This window comes from Phaethon aethereus (genome assembly GCF_964289735.1).
Source record: "Phaethon aethereus genome assembly, chromosome: 4".
Classification (NCBI taxonomy): domain Eukaryota; kingdom Metazoa; phylum Chordata; class Aves; order Phaethontiformes; family Phaethontidae; genus Phaethon; species Phaethon aethereus.
In genome coordinates, this window is record NC_138578.1 from 20,329,069 (window position 1) to 20,352,769 (window position 23,701).

Sequence of the window (23,701 nt, forward strand, 5' to 3'; positions counted from 1 at the left end):
CAGCTGTAGGTGTAGATCAGAGCTCAGAAAGGCAACATGTGCATTAGGATTCTATTTTGGCCATCCAAGAGGGCAAGCTCAAGCACAGATGCGCAGAAATGAGTAAGTAGCAAGTCAAACTCATGCATGAAGTGCCAGGAGCAGTGAACTGGGGTTTCAGACTGCCTCTGCCTCCACTATTACTAGATATAACCTAGGTGTGGCTCTCACTCCTGCACCCTGGCTGAGCCTCTACTGAAATCTTAATATGGTCAGGGAGGCAATACAACTTCCTTGGCAGGACAGGGTTGTCTGCCTTAAAGAATGGACACAGGAGGGTGAAATCAGGAAAACAAGGTGTTCACAGATTTTTTAAAAAAAGAGATTTGCCTTTAGATGCTGGGATCACTGGTGACAGATAGGAAAGCTAATACTAGAATGGAGTGAACACAATGAAAGCAAAGTTGTGGGTTTATTTACTATATTAGGAAAAGCTCCATGACCATCTGATACAAACTGGCATAATTTAGGTAGGGTGGGTCAGGATTTTAATTCTCATTAAATGCAGCAGGATGTGTCCCTCAGGAGCAGTTGTTTGCCAAGGTTTGCTCACAGCTGATCAGTGCTATGAACATGTGACAGGGTGATGTTGGCTACTGAGAAGGAGCTCCACAGGTTAGTGCTAAGGGAGGTACTTTAGAAATGTTGTCAAGCTGACTTTGGTGTTCAGCCAGTTGGATCCAATACCCCAGCACCATGATGCAGCAGGGAGGTGGGTCTAGGATTTAATTTTTAAACCTGTATTTATATATACTCTACTTCATTCTGGTAGACTGGCTGTGTAGCTCTGAGCAGCTTCCATATGCGAGTTGTACTGTCTTGTACCTAAACCTGCTGTGGATATAGCCAAGATTTAAGTTGTTTCTGGTCTAAAGAGCTTGCCTACAGCAAGGGCTGGCTTTTTCTGTGGCAGCCCAAATCTACTGTATTATAGCCCACATTTGGCATTTTCCTTTGGGCATCCTAACGCCCTAACTTTGAAAGTTTTGACTTAGCCAGCAACCCCATCTGCAGGGAGAAGCTTATACCCCCTCATGGTCCCCAGAGGTCCCTCTGGGACAGGGGGACATATACCTTGTTTGCATACTGTTTCTAAAATGATAGAGCTCGTGGTGAGGTGTCTCAGCACCAGCTTTCAATGGATGAGTCTGAAGGAAGCATCTCTTGAGCTAATTCCTAGCTGGGAAAGGGGAGGAAGAGCAGGGTGCTGTGCTTCACCTTGTTCCCAGCTTGAGCTGACTGCTCCAGGCCTCTATCCTACTGCACAAGGGAGCCCACACCATACTCACCATCCATACATGCCTGCACTAGTTGGGTCCAAGACATGATGTGGGCTTGGTTTTAAATTCCAATTATGGACAAAATTACCTAACATTACACAAGGACAATTCAGGTGAAGCACAGTCTTTTGTGCGTGCACCGCTTTCCCTATGTGGAGGAAGGCAGGAAAAGTTCGGTGAAAGATGAGATGAGGCTGTAATATGATTTCTCATCATCAGTCAGTCCTGCGTTGCCTGGTCTGATCACCACAGCCACGTGAGCATCAGCTTCCTCGGCTGCATTGGCTTCTGAAACAGAGGTGGGAGAGTGGAGATGAGATGTGCTTACCGACCTCTCCACATGAGTGTCTTTTAAGGCCTGAAGATGCCCTAAAACACTTAAGTGCTTGTAAAGGTTGAGACTGAGAGCGCAGCATTTGCATGTGGCACTGCAGGGCTCTGGAGAGGGACCAGCTCCTGACACACCTGCTGTGGATGACTGTAGCCGCCACCTAACGCGAGCTGACAGAGGCTGGCTGCCTCACCATCTCTTCCCCTCTCCCAGCTGACGGCTGTCCAAGGCACCGTGCAGGCAGCACGCCCCGCCCCGGAAGCTCAATTCCTTTTCACAAAGAAGCTGGGCTGTGGTCGGGCTGTGGCGTTAGTGAGTCCAACACCCCCCCCCGCCGGGAGTCACTTCTCACAAGCTTCCTTTGCTCCCCTTGCACAGCAAGAGGCCACAGGAAGACGATACAGGGAAAAGGAGGAAACTGCAAGCTTCCACCAGCTGTGCTGCCAGGGCTGCGAAGGAGGTAAGGGCTAACTCCTGGGGACTGAGCTGGCTTAGACTGAGATCACAACCCAGTGCCATTTCTGCCAGAAAGACATTTCCAGCAAAGGCAGGAAATTAAATGAGCTTCCTGAGCCTGGCTTTCCAGGGGTCAAGTCTCGGTGGCCAGGAGCAATGTTTTCCTGCTGCTGAACAAAACCTAACAGTAAGTGGCATAAAAAACCAGCCACTGCACATGCCACGTAACTGCACAGCAGACATCATCTGCTCCCCCAAACATGGGTCACAAAAACCACTGACCCTGTTTGTAAATGTGGCATGCCAACTGCTTCAGCAAACATTCCACTCCACTTTAACAGTCTCTCCTTGCTTGCTAGTGCAAGGGCAGGTTTTCTACTTGACCTATTTTCCCTCATTGCAGTGCTGCTCACAAATAACCCACTGCTTGTGTGAGAACCTAGATGTGTAAGGAAGGAGCATGGCAGCAGCTACAGGGGTGCCACCGAAGCAAGGTGGTCTGCAGCATTTCTGGGGTGCTTGTAACAAGTCAGCAGCATGTATTTAAAGAGATATTTAAACCCTTGCACAGGCAGAGTCAGCAGGACTGGCAGGCCACCTACCTTGAGGGACATCTGTCAGGAAGAGAATGTTGTTGGTGGTGCACCCAATACTGGCGGCAATCCTTCTGTAGCTCTCACTTTCTACCTTGGGGCCTATTTTGGTATCAAAGTGGCCGTCAAAGAGCTGAAAGAGAGAGAAAAGCAAAGGCAGTTGCTGAGTGCCACCTGAAGAGCAGGGCTAAATTGTGCTCCTGATCGAAATGTCCCCTTTCCCTGCTACCACAGTAACGGGGCTGATGCAGCCATGCTAGCATATTCAGTTGGCTGAGCTTAAGTCCTGCAGGTCAAACCCACTGCCCCATGTTCCTGTCCCAGACTCTACTCACGAAGTGTTACAGCAAGGGCAGCTGTGGGAGGGAAGTGCTCTGCAGAGGGAGAAGCTGTAAGGAAGGCGATAAGGTTATCTACCTCTAGGATATCACCTTCTGTAGAATATCCAAACAGAAGCTTCTGGGCTTCAATGCTGCCTGAGGAGTAGATATAGATCTTCATCCCCGCTTCCCGCCACTTCCGGATGGCTGGAACCACATCCTCGAAGATTCTGGAGCAAAACAGGGCAGCAGGTAAGGGCAAACCCAGAGGCACCTGGAGGGACACCTTTAGACAGGCACTGCGACAACTGTCCCATTATTTTGCAAGGGGACTTCAGTCTCAGTCTGCTCAGGCCTTCTGCAACCTGCACATCTATTTCAGCAGCAGGTGATATATTAGCTCCAGCCAACTTGAGAAGTTCATTGACTGCTATGCAGACAGCAGCTCTGATGAGCTGGTTCAGACATTTGGCAGGAATTTCTCCAGCCTCTTCAATTTGGAGAGGGGAGGAAAGGTTGGGGAAAATGGCATCCTGCTGCTTTTGTCTGCAAGGGGAGGAATAAAGGGGAGGACAGAGAAGACAGGCTCTTGCATCCTGAGTCCCACTTCCCTTGCAAGCTACAAAGGTTTCCCTCTTGGTAAGAAAGAGCTATGGTCTTAAGCTGCACCAAAGCCATCCCACAGGTTCAGGCTCTGACCATGTGTAAGGAGGAGCTGAGAGGAGGCTGCAGCTGCAGGAGCTAAATGAGTGGCACTGTACAAACTATTTGAAGCCAGGCAACTCAGGAAAGGAGTGTCCCCTAAAGGACTGAGGTCAGCGCTCCTCTACTCAGCAACTCAGGTACTCTCCCGTGTGTCCCTGGCTTAACTGCACTGCAGAGGGTTAACCAGCTCCCATTCACTGGGCAGCAGCATCCCTCACATTATTCTTCTGGCCTTGCAGAATGCTGGGAAGGCAAGATGCCAGTCTACCAATGGGCTGACCAGTCTCAAAATGTGAGCTCCGTCTAACTACTGGGTAGCAGCCACCTGAAGACAAGCCCAGCAGTGGGTAGTAAAGCTCTAAGAGAGAGAGAGATACAGGACCAAAGCCAAGGCAACGGCTGCGTAACTGATAACGGACACGTCTGTTGTTCCCTCATATCCTCCTCATTTATACCATGAGACCTCTCCAGTGCTGCACTTACATGTATGCAAAAGCTCTTTGTAGGCAAAGGACATTTACAAGATGACCCATGTACTGGGGGGAAACTGAAGGCTAGAGGATGCTCAGGAGGGGCAAAGTGAGGCTAACAATAAGTCCCTCAATAATAGATGTGATGGCTGATAAGGAAAAGCCACAAACAGCCTTGGAAGAGCAGTGAAGTGGGTTGAGTTTGATATGGCAGACGGGCAGAGAGAGGAGCTGGAGGAGATGCGATCCCTTGGGAACTGAGTTTCCATCCCAGTCCAAATTGCAGCCTTCCCACCTGCACTGCACAGCTCTGTGTGGCTACTTGGGCCAAGGCCCAAAGGTACTGCCCTGAAAAGAGGATCTGAGAACCTGAACACCTTGAAGAAAGAGGACTCCAAATAGATACAAGAGGAGGTGTTGGACTGAGTTTTGCAGACTTGTACCAATCAGATGGCCCTTTCTTCATCTCCAGTTTCATGGCCATCTGCTCAGGGCCTTGTTATGTTAGGTATTTAAATAAAAAAAAAGTTAAATTTCTTTCATAGTTATTTATTAAATGCCTCTGGTGTCAGCTGAAAATATTTTGAGATTGTATGGCACCTGTGGAAATTCCCAGCCACCCTCATGTTTTCATGTGCTGAGTTCAGTGCCTGGATTTCAGACACTGATGTGCCAAATACAGTTGGGCAAAGGGGAGACTTTAGAGACCTCACTTCTTGGATGCTGCCAAGCAGCACGGCTAGCTCCACAGTTTCTGGGCCACTATAAGACAATTAGCCCTATTTTTAAAAAGAAAACCAACAAGAGGCTGTCCCTCTTGACTTGCTTTTGGGTTTTGTTACTTTCTCTGGTGGGTGTTTACATTTTTATGTTTTTCTTCTCAATCATTCTTCCTTTAGCAAAACACTTTGTGAACTTAAGGGTTTGCTTTACTGCCTTAGGAACTTGAAATGCATAGTTTAACCAAGTATCTCTCAACCTAAATAAGAAGATCAGGCTTAACTCCAGTTGTCTCTACTTATGCACCCCTGTGTTGTGGCTGAAACAAAGAGCAGCGTGAAGACAAAAAGAAGTGGAAAGGCAGGAAATGCTCAGGTAAGAGACCAAGCAGAAGGAAACAACTGAAAGGACCTGACCCTGCAACCCTGGCTTGTTTATGCTTGTTCCAAAATGTGAGTGCAATTCAGGGATAAAAAATGCAAGATGGAGAACTGTAAGAAGTTCATACTTGTGCCTCAGCCTCTTGGTTTACCAAGGAATCTCTGCAGAGAAATATTGAGACATCTTCTGAATTTTTAATGCAGACAATATTTGTCCCAGATGAATGTTCCACTGGTTGTGAGAACAGAATTGCCCTGTGTCACATCTCCATTACCTTGTTCTGTTTCTCAGACCCCATCTGCTTTACAGACCCCGGCCAGGTGGCTGGAGAACTGGCTGTTTCCCTGCATGCACCTGCCGATTACTGCTTAAGGAGAAACACTCTCACCCATTTGTCATCTTCCCAGTGGGGAATGAGACAACCTGTTCAGTCCTGAGGTTACTGTAAGTTTTTGGTTCCCTAGATGCAAAGATTAAGCTCAAAGGATTTGTGTTTCACTGCATGATCAAGTTTGAAATGAAGTGTCTGCAGTTGGTTCCACAGCAGCAGTGCCCTGGCTTAAGCCACGACTGAATGTAAACGTATTGGCTTCTCCACCAAGGTAGTAATCCTGTTTGCGTGGGTACATAGGGCTGTTTCCAGGAATAGCTTATGCAGCTATTCTAACAGACATCTAGGAAAGATGCACCTGGGGAAAGGAGCACACAATTAGTCACACACACAATTACTCACTCTCCTTTGACGTGCCCAGTTGCATAGGCTGCCCTCCACATGTGACCCTGCAGCTGCTTCAGTGCTGTGGTCTTCCTGTCCAGAGACATCTGCCAATGCACATTGTCTACGACCGCCTGGATGACCCGCTCTAGCTCCTCTTCTCCGCTTCCGCTCTCCAAAGGGATCGGCACGGCCCCGTCCAAGCTGGAGTCCTCCTGAGCCTAGAAATCATCCATGATATAAAGAGGTGAGGGAAGAGGTGAAATGGTCTGAACATCTCAGTTTAGGAAGAGGGTCTAACACCTGCATTAACACTGCTCTATGCTGGACGCAGCTTGAACTGCTCTTCGCATAAAGGGTTACAATGGTGTTTGAATGCTTTTCTCAATGGGACTTCGGTAGTATCTAGAAACACTTGCTTGGATTGTACTTTCCAAATCCAACAATTAGAACTACTGTAGCTGTAATGTAAATACTCTAATGAGAATTTTACTTGCTTAAGTATTTAATTACTGAAATTAAGGCAAAGAAGCAAATGCATCTGTTGGCTTCAGACAGCCACAGGACTCAAATTGATGCTGTGTCCCTGTACAGAGGCAGGATACGCTGCCTTGTGCAGGGCAAGTACTCTGCTGTCCCTCTATGCAAACAGGTACCTGGAAGCCACAGGTGGCAGATTCAACAAGAGAAAGGCACAGTGCAGGCACGAAGTTGAAAAGCTGTGGTTTGACACCTGCTCAGGGGCCATGACAATGAAGGCGAGCTGAGGGAAGCAGTTGAGCTGCTGCCTACCAAGCACCAGGCCCTCCCCGAGTATAACCCCAGGCTTTGGGTGGGGGAGAATCAGCCTGTCGGGGCAACCAGCCTCCATGCGGGGCAAAGAGGTGTACAGGCTCCTGCTGGGTGGCTGGGAGAGTCCAAGTGAGCTGAAGTCTCAGGCATGCTGTGAAAACCTGGAGAGACACAATGTAGCTCTGTTACTTAACCTGTTTCCTCAGAAGTCCAACGTCGCGTTGGCACTCCTCCTCCTCCCAGTGAGCACGCAGATATTCCTTCACATTGTATTTGATGTAAGGGAACAAGGTCTCCTGGCAGCACACAAGAACAACAGACAGCTCCTTTAACCTGGCTGAGGTAAGGCTGACTTGCTTTCAAAGCAAGTGGTGTGTATGGTATATGCTTTTAAATGCTGGTGTGTATGGTTATTTGCCCCACTCAAGCTTCCCCTGCAGTACTGCAGCTTGTGAAACTGCCTGCCAAGGGCATCTGCCTGGTCACAGGCCAGAGCCAACCTTAAGCCAAGATAAGTGCAGGTGGATTTTTTGCACAAATGCTTATGAAGCTGCAACTTTTATATATAAATACCAGGATGGAAAGCTGGATGATAACTTTTCCTGGGACTGCCAAAAAAATGTCTCAAATAGCAGACCCCAAGTTCCCACCAGCTGAGAAGTACAAGGCTGACTGTGTATGTACACTGAACTGACAAGTTATACTATCCTATTTTTAATGGGGCACTTGTCGTAATGAAGGTAGTTCTGAAAATACATCTCAACTTCTCACTAGAGCTAGAGGACCTTTTTAAAAAGAAAAGTCTAGTCCAGTGACACTGAACTCCAAAGACAGTCATGCAAATTAAATGAAACAAGGTTAGGGAAAAGTGCCCCAGGAGAATTACAAACTTCCCTGGAGATCTCAAGGGCAACCAGAAATAATTACAAATTGCTCTTATAAGTAGTGTTTCACAACTAAGAAGCCACAAGCAGCTGCCACGACAGCATCTCTGGGTGGGGGAAAAGCCTCAAGACAAGGGGAAGGGCAGGGAGCTCCTTCCTTTGGGTACGGAACTGACCTTTTCTTAACTGGAAAAAATTTGGGAGGGGAAGGAGATGGGAGGAAACTAAGCTGAGCTCACCTCTCCTCAAAAAATGGCCAGTGATATTTTTCTTCTCACTTTATGTCACCTTTAACTTGTTACTGAATTAAGAAAACGGTGGTCCTGAGACCCTGATGTGGTTTTGCGTTTTCCACATTGTATATTTTAAAAACAATGTACATTTAGGGGAAAGGAAAATCTCTTAAATGCCTAGAAGATTACCACAAACATGTCTAGGGAAATCAACAGCCTTGTAATACCCCTAGTTACTCTGTCATTTCCTTTATTTGAGCTTAGTTGCTTTCAAATTATCTTTTAAATCATGGAGGAAATTAAAAGAGTATCCACCGGGAAATGCAACTGACCCGCTGACTTGGTTTAACTTCCTTTACAACTTGGATGTCAAAAGGTCCTAATTGCTTTCCAAAAGCAGTGTTTTGTGCTCTTGTGCTGGCAAATACAAACTTTCAAACAGGTTTCAAAAAGTGCAGTGTATTCTGTGATTCAGTGAATTTTTAAAGGGTAAGATTCTTGGCCCATTGGCAAATGCATCGGTCTGTGGTCCAAGAGGGGACACCCATGTGACAGCTGGAGTGGTGGACAGCCAGTGGGACAGATGGTTTATGGACGTCAGGAGTGATCTCAGGCAATAATGTACTAAGTTTAAAAGGCCATGAGTTTGTATGGAAGAAAGACTCCTTGCATCCTGCAAGGAAATACCTCCATCTCTGAGACTTCAGCACTCAGCAAAAGTTGGCAGCTGCAAACTCTTGACTAGGTTTAACCAGGGCTGTTACTGACCTTTATAAGTTCAACCACTTCTCTTTCACCTTGGCTAGCAGAAGACCTGAGCTTGCCTGTGCACAGCTCCCATCACTCTGTCCATCTCCCATGCATGCCAGGGAGATGGGTGCTATCACCCCACCACACTGCTGGACGGCTGGGCTCCTTGGCAATGTCCAGGTCCAGATGTGGCTGCCCCAGTTTGTAGGATGGAGAAACAGCCATCAGCAAACACAGCTCAACAGCCGTCCTAACCCTTTGCAACTGCTCACAGCAGTATTAAGCCCAGTATAGAAAGGGTGGTATTTTTACCATCAGTAGACACCCATGTAGCACACTGTAAATTAGCGCTTGCAGGATTTCAAGTGACCAGGGTCAATTTTCCTCTCAATGTCCATGCAAACTGTCACAAAGTTCAGTGACAATCTGCTCTTTTATAGGAGATCTGGCAAATCCCTGGGGATGTAGTTTATCAAATTATATCTCTCCCCTGACGTCTACTTTTCTCTCTAACTAGGGACCACCAAATATTCTCTTTTCTGGTATATTTCCTTAATCTACCCATCAACTGGCTCATTCTATTTTCTTACTTTGCATATTAAATAAAATCCTTTAATATTAAAGAATAAAATGCCTGCAGAACCAGCAGCAAACCTTTTAAAGGGAAATAGAAATTATGGAGGTTAACTGGAAGTCAAAGTGAAATAACTTGCTTCAAGCATTTTCAGGATTTCCAGCAAACTGAGTTTTATTGAGAACCATAACTCATTTGGCCTCCCTGCAACAGAAAGACTTTGGGTGGGAAACCATCTCAGGTGTATTGCATGTTATTTGCACAACAGCAAAATGGATTCAAGGTGGATATAACATTTAGAAGAGCAATGAAGTTGGTTTAGTAAGAAATCTGAGCTGTTCAAATGGAAACGTATCGAGGGGAGGGAGGCAGCTGTAATGCCATCTAGACCTGAAGTTCCTTCAAGAGTACTGGAAAAACATGGACAGGAAAGATGTAGGTCATATTGTCCATCTGTCAAACTCTATTAGCAGAAACACCTAGAATGCCTAGCAAGAGCCTTAACCCCTCCACGCACCATGTGGGCCACAAAGCACCTCCGTAAACTACCAGTAAAAAAGACCCACCAAAAGCTACAATGTCTCATGAAGAAGTACAGGTTAATGGGAGGAGCAGGGATAATTCCATCCGGTGTCTTAAATACAAGCAAATTGCTCCCTCCTGTGAGGCACATGAGCCTAGTTAGGGACAAAAACCTCTCAGAGAGGAGGGAACCACAGCGGTTGGAGAACTGCAAATTTTAATAGCATATTTAGAGCGTTTGTACCGATGTCTCCTGCTGCCCTCACAGACTTCCCCGTTCCCTGGCTTCTGCACCTAAAGCAACATTTTCAACAGTCTTAAGCTTTCCCCTAGACAAGGGAAGCCACTCATATATATTTGCTGCTAGTACAATCCTGCTCATGAGTACTTGCGCTCTGTGCTACCCCCCTCCCCCGTACTGTCCTGTGCATACTGAAGGAAGAACATACATCTCTGGTGACACTGGAGGCATCTAACTGTGCCACCCTTTTGAAGGGAAAAGGCAGCGGATAACTCGGAGATAGTACTTCAGGCTCTCTGCAAACTCGGGTGAGGTGCTGCAGCTCCAGCCATCTGAGCAACAGTGATGATCGAGAGCTTTTCCTAAAGGAGGCTGAAAGCACTCCAACTGCCCTATATCCATGAAAAAAATCATTTACTGAACTGCCCTGGATCTGAATAATTGCAGACGATCGGTAAAACGAGACGTATTTTCTCGTGAGCATTATTCAGAAAAGCACAGAAAACGTGTCACGGTTTTACGCTTAGGCCTGCCCTCCGCAAGGCTGCAGCCCCGGGAGACGAGCTGCCCCCCGCGGGGGGGCCGTGCCAGCAGCCACAGAAACCTGGCCGGCGCAGCAAGCCCCGCGGCTGCCAGGGCTTCGGGGGGGTGGGGGTCATGATAATAACGGCGATGCCGGCGGTGCCAGCGGGGCTCCCGGCTGCGTGGGGAGGCCGCTGCCGCCCGCCCCGCGGGGTCTCACCTGAACGAAGGCAATGGGAGTGGTGGTGCCCTCGATGTCCAGCAGGATGGCGCGCACCTCCGCCGGCACCGGCAGCACGCCCATGGCGGCGGCGGCGGCAGCGGCACGTGGGGCGCACCAGCGGAGCGCGGCGGCGGCGGCGGGCGCTCCACCCTGAGGCTGCGGCTGCGCGGGGGGCCGGGCCGGGCTGCCGCAGATCGCTGGAGGTGAGTGCGGCGACGGTGGGACGCCGGCGGTGGAGAGTGCCGCGCAGACTGTACCCGCCCCCGGAGCGCCCGCCCCGCCCCGCCCCCTCCTGAACGGGGTTTCTGGGTTGCACGTTAGTTTCCCCCCCCCAGCCCCGGCGCCGGAGCCCGCCTGTCTCGGTCCCCCGGTCACTGTCCCCGCCCAGCACATTGACCCCAGGGCCTGCGGTGGCAAGGACGCGGGGAGCATCGAGTACGTGGAGGGGCGAGGCGGGTGGGGACAGTGACTGCGGGCTCCGCGGCCGGGCATGGCTGTACTGGCGCCGCACCCGGAGCGGCCGGGCCGGGGCTCGGGGAGAGCGGGGGGCGGCCGGCTGCCTGGCGGCGGGTGCGTGCGGCAGCCCCGCCGGAAGCCGCCAGGGGCGCTGCGGCGCCGAGCGAGAGGGCGGTGCTGATTGGCTGCCGGAGCGGCTATATAAGGGCGGCGCAGGCGGTGCCCGGATCTCTTCCGCCGCCATTTTCTCTTCCGCGCAGGTCTGTGCTGTGTCCGCCGTTTGCCTGAGCGGCCCCATAGCCCTCGCCCCGCCATGGAGGACGCGACAGAGATGAGCGGCGGCCCAGAGGAGTTCGCTGAGGGCTCCAAGATCAATGCGAGCAAGAACCAGCAGGACGACGGGTAGGGCCAAGGGGGGTAGCGCCTCTATCTCCCTCACCCGCTTTCCTGGGCCGCGCGGGGGGGGAGAGGAGGTGGCTTGGGCGCTTGGGGGGGCGGAGCGGGACGGGGCGGGGCTGGCCCTCGCCTCCCCCTCCCCATACCAATGGCCGCGCCCGCCTTTGTGTCCCGGGCTGGTGACCCAGTTTCCGTGGGGCGGCCAATTAGGGGGCGTGGCGTCACTGGCAACCTATGGGGGCGTGCGATGCTGGTGGGCGCGGGTGGGGGATGCGCAGACCTGGTCCGACGTGTAACGGCGAGGTCGGGCAGGGGCAGCCGTTGCGGCCTGGAACAGCGGGCGCAGCTGTCAGGCCCTGCAAGCCGAGCCGGGTGGCGGTGGCTTCCTGATCGCCTTTGGCTTGCGGTGGTCATGACCGAGCTTGCTCTGTGTTTCATGCGTGCATTTTCACCTAGCTGTGTGTGTGTACACACGTGTACTTACTTATTCGTATGTACTTTTTGCGTTTCAGGAAAATGTTTATTGGAGGCCTCAGCTGGGACACCAGCAAGAAAGACTTGACAGAGTATCTCTCTCGGTTTGGCGAGGTTGTGGATTGTACAATTAAAACAGACCCGGTCACTGGGAGGTCGAGGGGCTTTGGGTTTGTGCTCTTCAAGGATGCTGCTAGTGTGGAGAAGGTGGGTGCATTTCTTGTGGATTGATGGCACAAAGTCTGCCTGTGTCACTGTAGTGAACTGAGACTTTGTTTCCTTGTGTGCTTAGGTGTTGGAACTGAAAGAACACAAACTGGATGGGAAGTTAATAGATCCTAAAAGGGCAAAAGCCCTAAAAGGGAAGGAGCCACCAAAAAAAGTGTTTGTTGGTGGGTTGAGTCCAGATACATCTGAAGAACAGATTAAGGAGTACTTTGGCGCTTTTGGCGAGGTATAGTATAATGGCATACAAGGACAGCTCTGGTTTTCAAGTGCAGTGTTGCCTCTGTCTTAAGACACAAGAATCTTAGGAGAGAGCTGGTTCAGGCTTACATAAAGCTAGGGATTGTTGAAACTATGTGCATGTTAATGATTTCAGAGTGTTGCGATGGGTTGACTTATAAACTGTCAAAAGCAGTTGGAATAGACATTGGATTGCCAAATGGTTCTGGTAGCATTAAAAGTTGCTTACAGGTTTCATGCAATGGGTACTTCTGATTTCAGATTGAAAACATTGAGCTTCCCATGGACACAAAGACAAATGAAAGGAGGGGCTTCTGTTTTATCACTTACACAGACGAAGAGCCAGTAAAGAAGTTGCTAGAAAGCAGATATCATCAAATTGGTTCAGGCAAGGTATGGAAGCATGTGAAATAGACCATCTCTGTAGGCTTCCCTGAAAGCACCTCACAAAATGGTCTTGAAATTCTTGATGAGTTAAAGAATTTCTGTCTTTACAGTGCGAGATCAAAGTAGCACAGCCCAAAGAGGTATACAGGCAACAGCAGCAGCAGCAAAAAGGAGGAAAAAGCAATGCAGCTGGCGGACGAGGAGGTGGACGGGGCCGTGGACGGGGTGAGTGTTTTGGATGTTGAAATCAATGTAAATGCTTAAGTGTCTGTACCAAACAATAAGCTGCTTGTAGAAATTCCAGGTTTCAGGCTCCATGCAGATCTCATATTTGAGATGGAAAGTAGCCCGTTAGTAAATGGTGTTTTGGTTGTTGTGATTGCTTGTGGAAGCTTAAAAATATCTTGCTCTGCTTGCATCAAAGTGGTGAAGTGGCGATTTGGATGTAAGGTGCTTTTGTATACCCACAGCCGACAGTATAGCTAAATAGTGTAGTTATCTTTTCATGTGAAAGGTTAGTTGGCTCATGGGTGAGAAGCCATGAGCTGTTTGTTAAAGAGGAAGACAGTCCTTTGCCTCACTTTTATTTGGATGAGAAGCAATCAGCTGTTACATTACAGGTTAATGCATGCCAGCCTTAAAGTGAAGCAGTCACAACCAACACAATGCAGTAAAGCTGATCCTTTGGTATAACTTGATGTTCAGGCAATTAATGATCCAAAATGGAAGCTCAAGGAAAACAGCAGGAGCTGTTTTCCATGCACTGTAGTGCATGCCTTCAAGTGTTGTGTTTTGGTTTTCCTGGTTGTTTTATGAGGACTACCTGCTGCTGTCTTCCTCTAACGTTGTGGGTGATAAGATCTTACGACCCATCTCTCAGATCGAAATGAGATGCCTCAGTTCTTTTTTTTTTTAGAAAATTATTTTTCTTGGGTTCTTTGGAAGGTAATAGTTCTGGCATAGAAAGACCTGCCATAGAAAGTTAGATGAGGTGGCGTAGGAGAGGAGCGAAATAATAAGTTCTGTAACTTATAAATGCTATACTTGGTTTCAGGTCAGGGACAAAACTGGAATCAAGGATTTAATAACTACTATGATCAAGGATATGGAAACTACAATAGCGCCTATAGTGATCAAAGCTACAGTGGCTATGGAGGATATGACTACTCTGGGTACAACTATCCCAATTATGGATATGGGCCAGGATACACAGATTACAGTGGTAAGTGGTTTTGGGCTCATTCCAGCTAATAAACAGGGCCCTCTTAGTAAACTGTTCTATAACACATGGTGCTAAAGAGTAGCCCTGTTGGTGTACTATATGGGAACAATCTCCTTCAGAGTGTTGTATGTTAATCTTAATGCTTCTGGGTGGTTGGGTTTTTTCCCCCCATGTTATCTACAGGTCAACAAAGCACATACGGAAAGGCATCCCGTGGTGGCGGTAATCACCAAAACAACTACCAGCCGTACTAAAGCAGTACCTAGTACTTGAGGAAACAGGTGTGTACATGAGTGCAAGGTCCACTCTGAGTATGTCATGTCTAATTTAAAGATCAATAGACAAATGAAGAGTAAAAACTTTTGTAGCATGACTTTTTCTTAATTAAGCTTTTGTTAACTTAAAAAATACTTCTTTTTTTAAAACCAGCTTTGCCTACAGTGTCTATAGATCTTTAACTGTAAAAATGTGATTTTATCTTCTTTAGTACTTCAGAAAAACATAAGAGTTTTTCTGTTTTGCGTTGTGTACCAGGTGGTCTAGAGGAATAATTAAACTTATTAGAAGTATTAACAGGTAAAGTACTGAAATGGGTACAACTTAAGGAAAACAAGAATGTTGTCTTCTAACTCTGACATTATACCTTGTTTGTACCCGCCAGCGGGAACTTCATTGCAGGCCGTGTGTCACCCTGACCACGTCTATCTCTGGGGTCGCACGTTGCAGGCAGAGCGCAAGGCATACACCAGAAAACGCTGTCCTGTGGTATGGTCTCTTCCAACTTCATGTACCAGCGTAAAGATTAAAGTGGAAAACTTCAGACTTTGGCTTCTTTTTTTAATCTTTTTGGAGATTAAGTGTCTTAACTTAAATGGTTTTTTACAGGAGTTAAAGTACATAAATGCCTTTACAGCTTAATCATTTGGTCTTCTGTTTAGTGTTGTATTTCAATTGTGGAACCTCATTTTAAGTGTGCATTCGTTAAGATTTAATGCTTGCTTTTTTCTTTTTATAGCTAATAGTGAAATCTGCAAACCAAAACGAACTTTTAAATCTGGAAAAACATTAAAGATCATATGCATGAGGACTGTTTGAACTAAATTGGCCTGACTTGTGTTTGCAGGGCAGTGTTCAGATGGATAAACAAATAATTGGAAACCTTTTTGGTAGTGTTTCCAGTGGAGAAAAAAAAACTGATCCAAAGCCTGATTAATAGTCTAAATTGGATGTGTGGTGTTCTGGAACAACTTCCTAAGTGGGCTGAATTTGTCTATATTTGGGAAGATAAATTGCTGATGGGTAACAAAACCTCTTGTGTTACCTTAATAAATGTGCATATGATCTTTAACAGTGAAGAAAGGAATATATAGAAGACTTAAAGCAGTTCATGAAAATGGACCTTTTAACAATTCTTGTAGTGACTTGCACAGATCTGACATACATTTTGTCTTGGTTTTTAGGTAGAGATACTGCAACAAAGCCAACTCACCCATCATCGTGAGTGAATGGAGGGTGGTCTTCGCGAGAGGAAATGACTATTTTGTAAAAGACTTTTAGTGTATGACACAGCTGTGTCCAACTGTACATAGTGGCCGAGTAGTTTTGTTTTATGGTTTTTACTTTCTTTTTGCCATTCATGTTATGACACAATGTGGACTTGTGTTTATACAAACTTTATTTGTATAATTTCATGTTAAAGGATTCTCTAATAAATGCTTACTTAAGTGAATGTGTAGTCTTGATGTTGGCTGTCAGCTTACAGTGGTATAACTATACTTGTATAGAAGGGCAGTACCTTTCTGGAGATCATAAATGGCTCAAGATAAGGTTATTGTGTATACAGGTCAGTACAACCCCTCCTTTTCCTGACCTGTCTTAAGAAAGCATCATAGTGCCTTGAGTTAGCATCACTGTGGAAGACTGCTTGAGCTGTTTGGAGGGTGAGATCTGTATTGCCTTTCAAGCACTTCAAGTTCTAGAGTACTCAAGGCTGTAACTTAATTACTTCCCTAGAGCAACTGCTCCCTGTCCCAGTTCTAAGCAGGAGATTACTAAATTTTAGGGTCACAACTAATTTATGTACAAGTTTGAATTTATTCCTTCAAGTTAGATCCTTTAGTGGACTTCTCAACTGAAGAAAACAGGTTTCCCATCTTGTGTATACTAGCAAGCAACATAAAAGCCTGAATGATTGATTACTGGAGAAGGGAAACTGCTTTAACCATCAGGTTGGAGGACAGATGGGATGGGTAAGTGAGCATACTGCATTGCAGCAAGTGTACCTTAAGCTGTTTATTTTTTCCTCAGCACAAGTATCTATCCATGCATCAAAAATAAACCTTGCTTATTAGAAAAGTGAAATGTGAGTAGCTAATTCACAGGAGAGATGGGTTTTGCAAACTTCTAAAGGAAACAGTGAGTAGAGGTTTGTCTCAAGTTTTCAAACCATAATTTTGGTGTTTATTTCTCTCAGGCAGCTGGTTCTTTTCCTGTCATACAGAAGAGCTGTGCATCATAACTGCTACGGGTTAGGTTGGATACAAGAAGACTCACTAACAGCACTGGCTACAAACTAAAGAAACAGCACATGGCCGCTGGGAGAATCCCAACTTTTCCAGCGTGCAGCTGGATGCAGAAGCTGTCCTTACCAGCACTGCCTCCCTGTGGCTGCAAGCACTGCTTTACTTTTGCCACTAGGGCATGGCGTTGCTATTACACTTGTTCTTAATATACAAAAACACACTTCTCTAAGAGTAAAGTTTTACTTCAACCTGCAAATTATGTTTTAAATTTAAAAGCGACTTTTTTAGTAAAAGCTTCATTTAGGTACCTGCAGGCACTGGATGCTCCAGGGGCTGTCCATAGGTTGCGAGGTGCCTTGCAGGCTCGGAGGGCCGCGTCGGAAAGGTACCCGAAAAACCCAAAAGCGCTGCAGCTGGCGGCAGGCCGCCCAAGGAGCGGTGCGGCGCTCACGGGCACCCGTCAGCAACCGACGGCTCCGGCGACGACGCACACCCTCGCGCGCCGTCTCCCCCAGAGGCGGTGTCACGTGACTGTGCCCGCCGCTCTCCTTCCGTCCGCCATTTTAGGTTGGGTCGGTGGCGGCGCCATTAAAAAAAGCGAGCGAAACGAGGAGGGCTTGGTGCGCTCGTGCCGTCGCCACGAGCGGGGCCGCGGCCTCGGCGGGGAAGCGGCAGCGGGGCCGGGGCGGTGGGCGGTCGCCGGCGGGCCGGCGCGAGTCAGCCGCAGCGGCGGCGCCATGTCGGAGCAGCAGTTTGCTATGGACTCGGCGGCGGCGGGCGCCGGAGGCAGCTCGGTGGAGCCAGCGGAGCAGCCTGAGGGGCTCGCGGGGACTGGAGCGGGAGGCGCCGACGGGGGAGGCGGCGGCGGCGGGATCGAGTCCGAGGGAGCCAAGATCGACGCCAGCAAGAACGAGGAGGACGAGGGGTGAGCGGCAGGGGCGGCGCAGGCGCCCCGTGGCTTTTGTCTCCTTGGCGGTGTCCTGCTGGGGCAGGCGGCGGGGTCCGGCGCGGCCCTACTTGCTGCCCTGTTTGTTTACTTGGCGCCGCGGCGACGTCACGTACCGGGCCGGGCCGGCGGGGGCGGGCCGCCGGCGGGGCTCGGGCGGGAGGTGCCGCTCGGGCACCTCCGCCTTCCTGTTTGCTAGGAGTACCGGGGCGTGAGGAGCTGGTGAGAGGCCCCCGCGGCGAGCCGGCCCGCACTCCGGCGGCTGGGGCGGGCCGTTACTCGCCCCGTAGCGGCTCGGGCGGTACCTGGCGGCTCACCTGGAAGTTGCAAACCTAAACGCGACCCGGGGGCCTGGCGTGTTCTTGGAATGTGCAACTGGGTCGGTAGCTGGTTTGCTCTTCGTCATTGCAGGGAGTCGGGGGCGATACCGTGCTCTGGGTCGGTTTCGAAATTGGCGGGAGCAGCGCTGTCACGGAGTTCCAAATGCTGCTGTCAACTGGGGAGAAGTTTCATGCCTCTGTCGACTCAGATCCTACAGCAGTTGGCGGTGACTGGTCCTGAGGTGTACATCTGCTGTGATGCGTGCCAAACTGCAAACTCCTTTTTTTTGAGGATGTCTGTTCTAAAAATTAATATGCGGTGCACGTGTTAAGGACTGTAACTCAATGTAGATGAATCCTCTGGTTGCAATCACTTAGTGTTGCCCTATGTTGCAAACGTAAAGGGTATGTCACTTGTGTGCCAGTGAGAGGCATGAGGCACTTTGACTTCTTCCCACCCTAAACCTTTCCTCCTCATTAAACTTGTGAGGAAGATTGCTTCAGGTGACAGCTTAAGAATGAAGGCAGCTTTTAATCTTCTAAGTGTCTCTGCCTGATGCTTGGCATGGGGCAGCGTGGCTTTCCGCATAGCAGGTAAAATTCATGTATAATAAATCCAGTTACAGCAACAGGCTGCTGCAGTATGCTGTCTCCTTTGAGGCCAATAAGAACTCAAGCTGCAGGTCTGTTTTTTATCAAGGCAGCAAATAAAATGGTTGGAAGAACACCAGCTACTGTGTCCTGTAGGGACTTGCTCCGAAACCTTCCCAAGTGTCTCCATCCTTCTGTAATAACCGGGGATGTTGTTGAGAGCAGGGAGAAAGTTTGCGGGTTTTTTTAGTGTTTTGCTAGGATTATTGAAAACTTACAATGTTTTTGTTAACTTCTCACCTGCTCTTAATGGCTTTAAGTACCTTTGCGGTTTGCATATTCGTTTTACTTTTTGTCCTTGGATAGACACCTAGTAAAGGTTTTCACGAGGAAGCCCAACTTCTTTTGAGTCAACGCAGCCTTGAAAAAGTTGTCACTGAGTGGTGCAGTGACATTAGGCAGTGATTACATGTAGCATACATTGACTTGTAGTTTAGTTCAATTGTTTTTTTGACCGGTCGATCTTATGGGTAGTGCTGTACAGGAAACTACGTGTTTTCACAGCTCTCTTGTAGTAGAGGGAAAACAGCACATCCTTGGTAGCTACTGGATGTGGGTACATTGGTTTTTCCTCTGCATTAGGAATTAAGAGACAGTGTCTTCAGGAAAAAACAGTGCACAGGTTCTCATACCCTCAGATCTCCTCAGTGAGAACTGTGGACTTGAGAAATCCACATATTGGCAACTACCAGGCAACTTTCTGACTAGCCTGTTGGAGGAACGCCAAAGCCACTAGTCATGGTAATGTCTATGCTCTGTTTAGCTAAGTCTGAAGTTTGAAAGCTTTCCCATTATGCTTCTGGTAATTTACTTTGGAAAGCTGTATGTGCTGATGTGATTTACATCAGCCAAACTGTCGTTTGGGAAACGTACATATTTTGTAAGCTTTTGACAGCACTGTGACATTGCACCTTGTTTGTTGTGCTCACGTTTGTGTTGTAGCCTTTATCTGACCTCAGTTTTGCAGTGGAGCAGCAGTTTGTCAACTTCTGTAGTGGCAAGGTGAAGTGGTCTGTTTTGCTACTCTGTAACTGGACTCACAGATGCCGTTATTGCATGGTGGGAAGAAAATCCTTCAGAGGGCTGTCAATTTCAAATGTATTCTTGGTCTGTCATGTGCTTAGTGATAATAAGGCAGGGTTTTGTATGTTAATGTTGATTGTTTGTTAATAAATATAAAATGGGTTTTTTATGTTAATGGTTTGTTGCTAACTGTAAAACAGGTGTTTTGTATGTCACATGGCAAGTCTGTGTCCAGTAGCAACTGCTAGAGTATCACCAATCCCCCATGTGTCAGAAATATGATGCTGCAACCTCTGTGTGTTCTGTTTTGCTACTTAAAAAAAAAAAAACACATGAACAAACAAAAAGGAACCTTAATGATGGATGAACACAAGGATACAAAGCATCCCTTGAATTTCTGTCTGTATTGGTATGATGCTGTTGGTTTACTAGTGTGGACCATTTTTTTCCATTTTGGTCCTGAAGACAGTAAGACGTCACACTAGAAAGCACTTTTGATGCTTTGTTGAAGAGAGATCTGTAACTAATGTGAAAAGTGGATAAAGGGATGGAGAATCGGTATTCCTGTTTATAGACTTCAAGACTTTTTATAGAAACAGATGAAGCTCCTGAAACCCCTCATCTTGTATGGAGGTTAGATATGTGTCAGAAGCTGAATGGTTGTTTTAATTGTGTAAGAGCACAGCTAATTCAACAGAGTTAGGTCACATGAGCAGCTTTTGGTTTGAAAGAGTTTGACTTGTGGAAATACAACACAGTTGTACACAATTGGCAGAAATATTTGTATGTGTGTGGAAAGTGGAGGAGTTGGAAACTGCTATTCCTTATATTAGGTAACTGAGCTCATAAAGCTTAACAGTACAGGATTTTGGGTAAGACACAACAGATTAACCATCTTGTCTTAACAGGAAGATGTTTATCGGTGGCCTTAGCTGGGACACTACGAAGAAAGATCTGAAGGACTATTTCTCTAAATTTGGTGAAGTCGTAGACTGCACTCTGAAGTTAGATCCCATCACTGGGCGATCAAGAGGCTTCGGCTTTGTACTCTTCAAAGAATCGGAGAGCGTAGATAAGGTAGTATTAATGTACTGAAACAACATGATCAATTTTAGGTAGCAAAGATACAGCACTCAGATGATAGTATGCATAGTTGTTTGTATGTGATCCATTAAAGATGATTCTGGGATACAATATATCTAAGATGCTTATTGAAATGTTTTTTCCTAAACTGTCTTACTCGTGATGCTGTGGCCAGGACCAGCAGTGATTCCCAAAGTATGACTTTGGGTACTTATAGGGGAGTGTACTGCAAGCCACTGGATGCGAGCACCTTAAAAATATTGTGTATAAATGACTGCTGCCTACTACTGTGAAAGCAGTAATTTACAAAAAACTTCAAGTCTTTGCATTCCAGAGCTGCAACATGAACCCATAGAGTATTGATAGATTTGGGCTTTATCCAAGCAGAAATTAGCTGTTAACCTTCCTACAATGCTGTTGACACAGCACACTGAAAAGTTTTCACCTTCATTGACCTTTGGTGATAACTAAAGTACAGATTCTTTACTTCATGAGGTTTCAGGATGGTATTATAGAGTACTTTCTGAGAAATGTTACACTCTTACTTCCCTTGGGTGACACGTGGCTCCAGGTGACTCTTGAAAGGCTTTGTCAGAACTGTCTGTCTCGGTGGATAGTGATCAAAATCATGGAACTGTTTGGTTCTGTGCAACAAATAATTGCTGTAATCAAAGTATTGAAATTGGAGCAATAGCATTAACAAAAACTAAATATAAAATAACTGGACCTTGCTCAAAACATCAGTGAAACATTTAGCTTGAACCACAAGTAAGATCATGTTTTAATTTTCCACAGGTCATGGACCAGAAAGAACACAAGCTGAATGGAAAGGTCATTGATCCAAAAAGAGCTAAAGCCATGAAAACAAAAGAACCCGTTAAAAAGATTTTTGTTGGGGGCTTATCTCCAGACACACCTGAGGAGAAAATAAGGGAATATTTTGGAGGTTTTGGTGAGGTACATGGTGAAATAAACTGCTTATACTTGTAGAACTTGTTCTGTCTTCACAAATTTAGTAGTAAAAAGCAGCCCTCGAATGTAACCTGCGTGAATGCTACTAGTTTAATGCCCAGTGTAGCTCCATGTGTTTCAGTGGTCAGAACTTTAATGATAAGGCTATTAATTAGCAGGCTTTGAATTGCATAAATTGGCTTAATGGAAGGAGGAGCTGGGATAAGTCATAGTCAGGAACTGATTCATGGGATGTCTGACAGTCCTGACTGTGACAGGCATGGGAGGCAACATTTTTGAGCATGCTGCTTTGGTCAGTTGGGTGAGATGCTCTTCAGCCACCTCAGCTGGTCTACTATGGCATAGATTCAGATGGTTTTCCTAAATTCTGTGCAACTGTGTAGTCTGTCTCTCTCTTTCCTCAGTTTCTGGTGGTGCAGATGAACAAAGTATCACTGTAGTCCTTAAATGCTGGCCTTGCATGAGCTTGGTACAGTTGCTGCTTCCCTGTTAGTTCTCGGATGTTGATGTTGCCAGCATCAGGCCATGACCACCCTGTTGTCAGGGAATTTGGTTAAATACCTGCGATCTCTACCTTACAGACAGTTCACTCTGGACTATAGACTTTGACTACTATTTTTCTAGACTGAAGTCTCGTGTAAGGAAAACTTCAGTCTGTGTTTGTAGTCAGGTCTAAAATTTGTCCTGTTTAACATAGAATTTTAGCAGTGTTGTGGATGAACAGAACTATGCACTTGCTCAAAGTTACATCTTTTTCATACGAAACTGCTCATGGTTTGAAACACCTAGTTACTTCAGGCTTAACTGAGTTAAAACTGAAAGTCAAACTCAGACTATCCAGCAAAACTAAAATAATCTTTGTGCATCATATTTTGTATGAGTTCCTGAATGAGCAAATGATACTATGGGTTAGAGGGAAAAAAATCTTTTACACTATTATGAACACTATTTCTAGTGAAGGTGGTGTTTCTGAGTTGATGATGATGGTTTCTAGTGATGTAAAGCCCTATGAAGGAGGCTCGTTATCATTCAGATCTATCATTTCAGTTAACAAATATGACCTGTTAGAAACATTTTGAAGTGGCATGATTGGCAGGATAAAAGATAAAATCACTGTCTTCTACCAGGTTGAATCGATAGAGCTCCCCATGGACAACAAAACTAACAAGAGGCGTGGATTTTGCTTCATTACTTTCAAGGAGGAGGAACCAGTGAAGAAAATAATGGAAAAGAAATACCACAATGTTGGGCTTAGTAAAGTAGGTGGAGCTTTTCCTAGAGAAACCAAAAAATTACCATAGAGGGAATTACATTATCAGTTGCATCTGTTTGGGGATAATAGTCTGAAAATATCTGTAAGCATTATTTCTTACATGTAGGCATTAAGCCTATGGAGTATTTATATAGGTGCTAAGATTACAGTAACCTATTCCAGACTTCTGAGCTGAGGGTGATTCTGGTGAGGTTTTGTACTGCACCCCCTGTGGGGAGACGGCTGGGCTGCAGCGTATTTGTTCATTGTGAAGCTCCCACGTTATCTAGCTGTGTGGTCAGTGCTGTGTCACTAATCCGCTATATGAGGCTGCACCATGTTTTCCTGGTAGCTGGATCTTTGTGTGTTTAGTATGGAAATATTTTGTTGTTTTAAGCAAAATGTCAATTTATCTCAGAGTTCTTCCAAGACTGAAATGAAATGGGAAGTTAGGCTTTCCTGTTGGAAGTGACGTTCCTTTCAGAAACTTGGTTGAAGTTCAACCTACTCAACAAAACTCAGATTGTATCTGGCCTCTTCTTCATTGGATGAACAGAGTTGAGTAAAAATGTTGACCATATTTTTATAACTCAGATTTTATTTCACTTTTCTCAAGTAAATAGACATCAGAGGTCAATTTCAAAGGGAAAACAGAAAGACGTACTAAGAAACAAGCATTCTTTTCAGAATTGGTTCCACTGGCAGAAAATTAGGAAACTTGAAATGTTTTTATAACGCCAGTGTCTTACAACCATTTTCAAGTTGGAGGGTTTAAACTATC

The 23,701-nt window shown here is 46.6% G+C and overlaps 3 protein-coding genes across 4 annotated transcripts in view; 2 read left to right on the top strand and 1 right to left on the bottom strand.

The window, feature by feature from the left end:
- Positions 1-1,467: 1,467 nt before the first annotated feature.
- On the bottom strand, positions 1,468-10,832 carry ENOPH1 (enolase-phosphatase 1; the record flags this gene model as incomplete). The annotated part of the gene is made up of 6 exons (XM_081999668.1): positions 1,468-1,607; positions 2,709-2,832; positions 3,117-3,249; positions 6,029-6,231; positions 6,997-7,098; positions 10,749-10,832. 6 exons carry the CDS (start codon positions 10,830-10,832, stop codon positions 1,468-1,470), a joined length of 786 nt encoding a protein of 261 aa, XP_081855794.1.
- Positions 10,833-11,520: 688 nt separating this feature from the next.
- On the top strand, positions 11,521-15,880 carry HNRNPDL (heterogeneous nuclear ribonucleoprotein D like; the record flags this gene model as incomplete). The annotated part of the gene is made up of 8 exons (XM_081999782.1): positions 11,521-11,609; positions 12,116-12,284; positions 12,370-12,531; positions 12,804-12,935; positions 13,040-13,154; positions 13,984-14,151; positions 14,335-14,432; positions 15,612-15,880. The coding sequence occupies 7 exons, from the start codon at positions 11,521-11,523 to the stop codon at positions 14,403-14,405; spliced, it is 906 nt and encodes a 301-aa protein (XP_081855908.1). The 3' UTR covers positions 14,406-14,432; positions 15,612-15,880.
- Positions 15,881-17,410: 1,530 nt separating this feature from the next.
- The window catches only part of HNRNPD (heterogeneous nuclear ribonucleoprotein D), a gene marked incomplete at both ends in the record, with an annotated part of 7,698 nt that continues 1,407 nt past the window's right edge, over positions 17,411-23,701 (top strand). For both annotated transcript variants that reach the window (XM_081998820.1, XM_081998821.1), the window contains 4 exons: positions 17,411-17,598; positions 20,522-20,690; positions 21,492-21,653; positions 22,796-22,927. In XM_081998820.1, coding sequence (XP_081854946.1) covers positions 17,411-17,598; positions 20,522-20,690; positions 21,492-21,653; positions 22,796-22,927 — 651 coding nt within the window. The remainder of the gene's footprint in view (positions 17,599-20,521; positions 20,691-21,491; positions 21,654-22,795; positions 22,928-23,701) is intronic.